The sequence below is a fragment of the Wasmannia auropunctata genome, unplaced genomic scaffold (assembly GCF_000956235.1).
Source record: "Wasmannia auropunctata unplaced genomic scaffold, wasmannia.A_1.0 LD336103.1, whole genome shotgun sequence".
NCBI lineage: Eukaryota > Metazoa > Arthropoda > Insecta > Hymenoptera > Formicidae > Wasmannia > Wasmannia auropunctata.
In genome coordinates, this window is record NW_012026787.1 from 243,858 (window position 1) to 251,566 (window position 7,709).

General features: G+C 46.4%; 2 protein-coding genes across 2 annotated transcripts in view; both read left to right on the forward strand.

Annotated features, from left to right (window-relative positions):
• Nucleotides 1–7,709, forward strand: part of LOC105457264 — a 32,108-nt gene that overhangs the window by 2,667 nt on the left and 21,732 nt on the right. The gene's annotated exons all lie outside the window — the stretch shown is intronic.
• LOC105457258 lies at nucleotides 4,857–5,750 on the forward strand. Its single transcript, XM_011701837.1, has one exon. It carries the CDS (start codon nucleotides 4,857–4,859, stop codon nucleotides 5,748–5,750), a length of 894 nt encoding a protein of 297 aa, XP_011700139.1.

Below are 7,709 nucleotides of genomic sequence, written 5' to 3' on the forward strand. Positions count from 1 at the left end.
GCGCAACAAGAGAAATGCCGGTAACGAGCCGTAGTGGCGTCATATAATCATAACGAGCCACGGTAAATCGTCGTCGAGCGGCAGCGGTGGTAATACCGTCCTCAAGAAAGATCTCTAACCACCGCAGACGGTTACGTGAAAAGTAACGAGTCGCTCGTAATTCGTAATTCGTAACGACCGAGCGAGAAGCGTAAGCTTAACGACGTTGCTCGCGCGTAGTAATAAGAAGAGTGCACTCTTGGATATACGCCAGTCTTGCATAAATAGGCTGATGGACGAGTAAAGAGTGTTGACTTTGTGATTTCTAGATCTCGCGATCGATGATCTAAGCAACGAACAAGTAATTGGAAGCAATTTACGCTGATATATTGTATTACATAGTGGTATCTAGTATAACTGCAGAGAGAGAGAGAGAGAGAGAGAGATCGCTATTTATTAAGCGCTCCAGGATGAGTGTTCTCTCAAGCGCTTGACATAATACAAATAGAGTAATGACATATTTCTCATAATTAATGCAGTATATAGATTGATAAAATACACTACAAAATAAAATAAAAATAAAAGAATTAGAGAATAAGTAATTTTACAAAGAAAAAAAATATAAATAAAAACTTTGAGAGGGAGGAAGGAAGGGAGAAAGAAAATCATGCCATACCCGCGTGTCGGTCGCTGTCATCGCTGCGTCTCACGCGCGCGCGCGCGTAATGTTTGCATTTATAAATCCAGCGTCGACAACCGTGCGGCTCGCAACGGCAGCCAAAAGCTCCGTGTTTGGCTGTACGCCAGAATGCGACACGACAATATAACACGGAACGTCGAATGGACGTCGTGATAATTCCGGGAAACGATAAGCCTCGTTCGTCGAGTCGCGTAACGATTACAACCCGCAAGTAGAACATATAAGTTATTACATCAAAATAACGTTAAAACAACTCCAAAATGATTATTAAAAATTAATTTTTGATCGATCACGATTTATTTTAATGTCATTTTCATGTTATCGCGACTCGTTGTTCTGCTTAGAGTACCGATTTCAATCTGCGGACAATTTTCTTCCTCTTTCTTTGTATCTCGTTCTTTCGACAGAATTGTGAAATTGCGGCAGAGAGAAACGGAATCGTGAAACGTTAGATCCTGCGAATGAGACGGCTGTTAATGGATGGAATAAACGTGACGTGAAAGTGGGTAATTAGAAAGGCTGGGGAGTGCTAGTCACGAGAAGATCCGGACAGGATCGCTCGAGGGAAGCGAGCGAGTCTCCGGGGATTGGCACGCGGGTGACGCAGGAAAGTGTCGCCTTCCTCTTAATGTAATATTCCGGTTTCATCCACACTTACGCGGAATCAGATACGCGGAGGTATCTGTCCTCGCCCCCGCAAAACTTTCCGCGACTTCAAGTGGGACCGCTTAATTCCCTACTTGACTGCCGCGTCGTCCAGTCGGTCCACCCCCGTTTACTTTTCTCTCGACTTCAGTGTCGATACATTCGCTAACACTTTGCGCGGCGTGGCTTTCACTATACAATTACAAGGCCCGTCTTCCTTACAGAACGATAATAGGGATGAGTTGTCAAATGCACACCGGTCGCTTAAATCGTACCTTATTAATATTTTATATTAGTATTTAATACAGTCAACATTTAATGTATAATCAAACAAAAATATTTCATATTTTTGATTGATTATACTTTTTCTAAATATTTCATATTTTTATCATAAAATGTTGATTATATTATAATCAACATTTATAATAAATAATAATATAAAATATTGAGACACGATTTAGGCGATCGGTATGTATTCAGCAATTTTTTTCTACATTTTTTTCTTTGCATTTTTTTTCTTCCTTGCTCTTCTGCTTTTCTTTCTTTCTGCATCACGAGCGTCTGTTCTTTTCCGACATATCCTTTCCATTCCACTTTTGCGTGTTGCAAAAAAAAAATAGAGAATTCGGTCGATTCATCACGCGTGCGCGCGCGCGCGAGAGAGAGAGAGAAAACAGAGGGACAGAGAGAGAGAGAGACAATGTGTGTGTGTGTGTGTGTGTGTATGTGTAACAAGAGGAGAGAGTCACGCGGGAAATTAACCTCGCTTTAATTTTCATTCTTTTTCCGGAGAATGGTGGCGGTGGCGGTGGCGGTGGCGGCGGCGGCGGCGGCGGCGGTGGCGGCGGTGGTGGTGGTGGTGGTGGTGGTGGTGGTGTTGCGAGGCGTGTTTCTCAGTGGTGTGGGCTTTCTCACAGCACACATGCGTGGCTCACACGGTGTACATAGTGCACACACCGCCACTATCTCGGTGTCCTCGTGTGTACTTCGCGTTTGCGTTCTGCAGGGGGTATGGGGGTTGGTTTTATTGATCGTGAGGCAGGAAACGCTTTCGCGGCGCCGCGCATTGTGATCGTAAAACGAAGGAGCATCCGCGAAGTCACCCTTGAGATTTTTCCCCGTGATACATAGAGGAGTGGAGGGGGAGGAGGACACATGAGGGCCGATCGATCCTTGCATCTCCTGAGTCATCGATATCGATTCATCCCCCGGCATTCTAGAGTTCCAATAACAGGCACTCTACGCCTAAATTGTCCCGTACGCGCGGCGTGAACTCGCACGTGGTTAACGCGTATAAATGTTCCTCTTCTTTGCAGAAGAGGACAAGGAGATAGGATTCGCATTTCGTCGTCGGCGAACAACCGTAAAGGCTCGCGTAAAGAGGCGCGAAATAACGTCTCCGTTCTTCCATTCGACGAGGAAGGCCGCTTTCATCCCAGCGCGACTCGTCTTTCCTGGACTTTCTGTATCCTCGCCGCGCTTTCGCGAATATGCCGGACGTCGTCCCGCAAAGGGCACGACACGGCGGGGGTCGGGGCATCGCGACGTTCTCTACAAAGAGTATCTCCGATTACTCGTGCGACATGCCCTTTTACGACGGAACATGTCTCATTACGCCGTATAAATAAAGCGCACGCATTACGATCATATACATATATATATGATCGTAATGCGTGCGCTTTATTTATACGGCGTAAATATATATATATAGGTATTTCGTGATGCCTCGATCGTCTCGCGTGCACTTTCATGCGTGAGGGAACGGCTTGGTAGGAAGGGAAAGAGAAGTAAAACGGGCGAGACACACACGGCTCTAGTATATCGGACTCGAAGTACACTTGAAATGACGAGCACCGAATACGACGCAAAGTGTTGTTCTGCGCGGCATAAAAGTTTTCTACTCCATCTGGATGCCGATCACGTATATACATCTCTCGTCGACTTGTTCACCTTTTGCTTCCGAGTCCCGCGAGAAACGCTCGATTTTATGCCGTTACACTTTTGCCGACGATCGTGAAAAATAATTCAAAGGAGACGAAGCGACTAAATCGTGTGTGTGTATTTGTGTGTGTGTGTGTGTGTGTGTGCGCGCGCGCGCGCGCGCACACACACACACACACACACACACACACGACGGGGATATAAAGTGTCAGGAAATACTCTTCCGCTTTTTTTTATTTTTATTAAAGGACAGGCACAGGGAAAAATATAATTTGCAAAGTTGTCTCCGTTCGTCTCATTAAACGGAGTGCTTTGTTTTATGGATCGCGCGAATAATCCGTAGTTCTGATGGCCATCAAGCTATTATCCTACGCTTCGTTCTTAAAATAGGAATAACTACAAAATTACTTTTCTTCTCGCTGAATGGTTCGTTTTGCATATGAATTATGTATACACCTACGTGTCCTGATGGCGATGAAACCATTCTTTTAAATAACTCGTTAAAATAAGGGAGCTATCTTAGCTCTCTCTCCCTGTCTCTCCCCCCACTCTCTCTCTCTCTCTCTCTCTCTCTCTCTCTCTCTCTTGCCGACCTTCCTGAGAGAACGAGGATAAGAAACAAACAGGGAGAACGAGGAGCGTATTCACGAGAAGCAAACGAGCTATTTGCTATTTACAAGCTACGTATTATTGGATATGTATATCGACGTGAATCTGCGATATACACACCAAATGTGCTGCGCGCTCTTTTCGACTGAACGGAGCGATATGTGGATATGCAAAGTACGGAAAAAAGGGGGGCCCGGTCAGCAGGGCCCCTTAGAGAAACGGTCACACACCTGCCCGACAGAGAGATCCCTTCGCCGAGGGACCGAGAATGCGCGCGCGTTACCGCCGCCAGCGTCGCCGATCGCTTCGACATCGCGCGATTCCATCGCAGTGCATCCTGTAAAACCCTGTAAATAGATCCCGTAGGCCTTTAGATGAATTTAGAGGTAGCTCAATTAGTCAGTGCTGAGACACGCAGCCGGGTTTGCCAGAGTAGTACGAAGGGGGAGGGAAGGGAGGGTGCTAATTGAGAGCTAATTGAGAATGCAATATAGGCAATAGAGGCGCGTCTTTAAAAACCCCCAGCGCGAATTTTCCTTCAGCCCGTTTGCCGCTAGTGTAGTGATGTCTTAATGATGCTGATTGATTAATTGCTATTAATGTATACGCGAATATAATGCATTGCGCCTATTCAATCGCTCGGCCATATTGCTCGCTTGCGAGCAGGCAACGTAGACCGGCTTTTATCGACACCTCGCGTGCTTCACAATAACGTAATTTCACGGTGGGATTGATCTAGTATTTTACTTTCCTTCTGGCTTTTTGATCAATCGCGACGTCGCGAGATCGTTTCGCGCCACCAGTCGGGGTGACGTGTGCGTTTCACGGTAATAATAAATCATAAATCGGAGAAAAAAGAAAAAGAGAAAGAAAAAAGAAACGATCTTGCGTTGACGACGCGGAACGCAGAGAGCGTAGGCTCGCGCGGGGGTAGAAATTGGGATTGACTGAGCCAAAGGGTTTGTCTTTCCGGTGTTGCAGGATGCACGCGGTTGGATTACACTCGGCGCTGGCCATCAAGCGTCAGCGAATGCGCCGAGACGAGCAGCGTCGCGCGCGCGAGCGTCGTTATAGTGCACAATCGGGTGAAAGCGGCCTGACGTCGCCTAGGGCCTCGACCGGATCACTGGACCATCACGGCAGGCACCACAAGGGCACGCATGGCGGGGCGCGCGCGGCCGGCCAGGGTATGCTGGACACAAAGGTAGTTACCTCGATCGGGATGCTGCACATTGGTGTGGTATTCCTGGTGCTCGGCGCTTTCCTGTTGATGAGCGGCCTGTTACCGGGCGACCTCGCCCACTGGGGCACCAAGGCATCCGGCGGCTGGTGGAACGAGCTGGTCGCGATCGGCCTGTTCGCGATCCTCGTCGGTGTCTTCCTGATCGTTCTGAATCGCGTGATCGCAAAGAAGGAGGAGGACGATCTCGAGGAATACGTGCAGCGGCAACTCACCCGATCCCGTTCCGGGCATCGATTGGAGCGCGACGTGGAGACCGGCGGGCTGACCACCCGCCACGCCCGACGGGCGAAGCAAATGAGGCAAGTGTCGTCGGACACTTGCCTCGAAATCAAGGACAACGGCAAGGTTGACAACGGCGGCGGTAGCGGTTCGCCGCCACGGAGCCCACCGCCGGCATACACACCGCAGGTTACGATCAACGGCGACAATCAGTCAGTGGTCCAGGCAGGGCTCTACCTCGAGCAGATCACCGAGGAGGAGATTATCAGCGACCGCGTCGAGACTTCGACCACCAACAGCCTCAGTCCAGGCTCGCCCAGCGAGACTCGGGAACTGTTGCAGAACACACGATACTCGAAGCAAAACGGAAACCCGCAGCAGGTTCATCGACCGCTTTACATCTCCAAGATCTAAATAGTAGGATTGAGAGAGGACAGCGAGAGAGAGAGAGAGAGAGAGAGAGTGGAGGGGGGGGGGTACAAGCAGATAACGCGACATGCAAAAAAGTCCGCTTTCTATCCAAGATTCTTATTGGTGTCTTCCGACTGCAGTATTCTTGGGAGTGAAAATAGTGAAATTTCGCAGTCAACGCGAGCAGGTCGTACAAGTCGGGCGATAAAATTACGAAGAAACGATGCGACGCGTAGAAGAGTACGAGCGAGGTGAGAGATCTTGCGACGCTGCAAGATACATAGGCAAAATCAGAAGAGACTCAGGAAGACGGAATACCCGCGTGGATTTTACGCGACATAACGCGACGGCGTATTTGCCGTCCCTCGTATTTCCCTCGTATTTGCAAGTCGAGATGCGTATCGATAAGAGTGTTTCTTCCGGGGAGGGGAAAACTTCCGAGGAGAGCTTGACAAGCAAAACTTTCAATAATCATATACACATAATCACAAACATAAATGGTACAACACACGTACAACACACGCTCGACGGATGAAGACGGTAGGAAACCGTAGAGTCGAATTCAAGGACCAAGAACACTACTCGTGGAGATTATATCGCAGAAAGAAGCACAACTTTGCGAAAAACGATTTTGTTGTTAAAAACGCATTCTATTATATATATATATATATATATATATACATATACTTCGATAAATAATCGTTAAAAATCGTTTCTACTTAAAAAAAATCTATTAGGCGTATAAGCGACGGTGCATGTATGATAATCCTCTATGCACTTTTTACTTGTCCTACATAAATAAGTTTGATCTTGTCATTTGCTAGTTTCTAAACATCGAGACGCTTATAATAAAGAAACAGATATACATGTTGATTTAAATTATACTCGCTCTCCATAAAAATAGGATCATTATTTCTTTTTTTCATTGATTTCATTGAGCACTATAAATATTCGAAACGACTCATTTCATTGAAAGATCTCACGAAAATTATTATTTACACCGTTATATATCATCACAGCATCGGAAGTGAAAGAGTTATTTATGACACGAACCGACGACGCGTCATTTCTGGATCGTGGAGCCCGGATGTTCCGGCAATAATCACACGACATTCCATTTTGATTTCGATATATGTATATTCTAGCGCTAATGCTCTCTTCGCGAACTTCGAAAAAACGATTAATATATGCATACACGCGTGTGTTATGTATGGCGAAATTCCATGTATGTACGCCGGGAAAAATTGCAACTATTCGTCCAGCGACTGTTGTTGGCGCGCTAGCAGTATTGTTAAGCTAGTCGATAATTTGTAATATGCTGTATTCCTTTTTATAATATATTATAAAATTTATTTACACATAAACACACACGTACTAGCTTTAGTCAGTGGGGGATCCGCGGGGACGAACGGCGGCGTCGCGCGCAATTTCTCTTTTAAGTATGGGTCTTCTTGTGTGTGTGTATATATGCGCGCGCGCGCGCGCGTACGTGTATGTGATTCCATTAAATCGGGCGAACGTAAATTACGCATGATGGTGAATGCGCGTTACGCCATGCCGTACGTTCGTTTGCTCGTTCGTTCCCGGATATCTCTCTTCAAAATGAAATATCGCTATGCTCGGGCGCTACTATTCTGTGATCCTAAGAAGAGAAGTTAATCGTCTTATACGTTTTACATGTCAGATGAATTTATTGAAAATGGTTTTTTCGCGGTAGCGGTACCGTGTTCGCGTGTGTGCTCTGTACACGCATATACTGCTATATACCTACTTATGCACTCGTGTCGCGTAACTATTATACGTGCTGTTCTTATCGCCATCGTGGTGGCGCTCCAACTACTCTTTAATGAAACGTCCCCTCTATATATTTAATTGTATGTAACTACAATTTTTTATGCCTTTTACAAATTTAAGAATACGAGAGAGAATATGTATTTTGTGTGTGTGTGTGTGTGTGTGTGT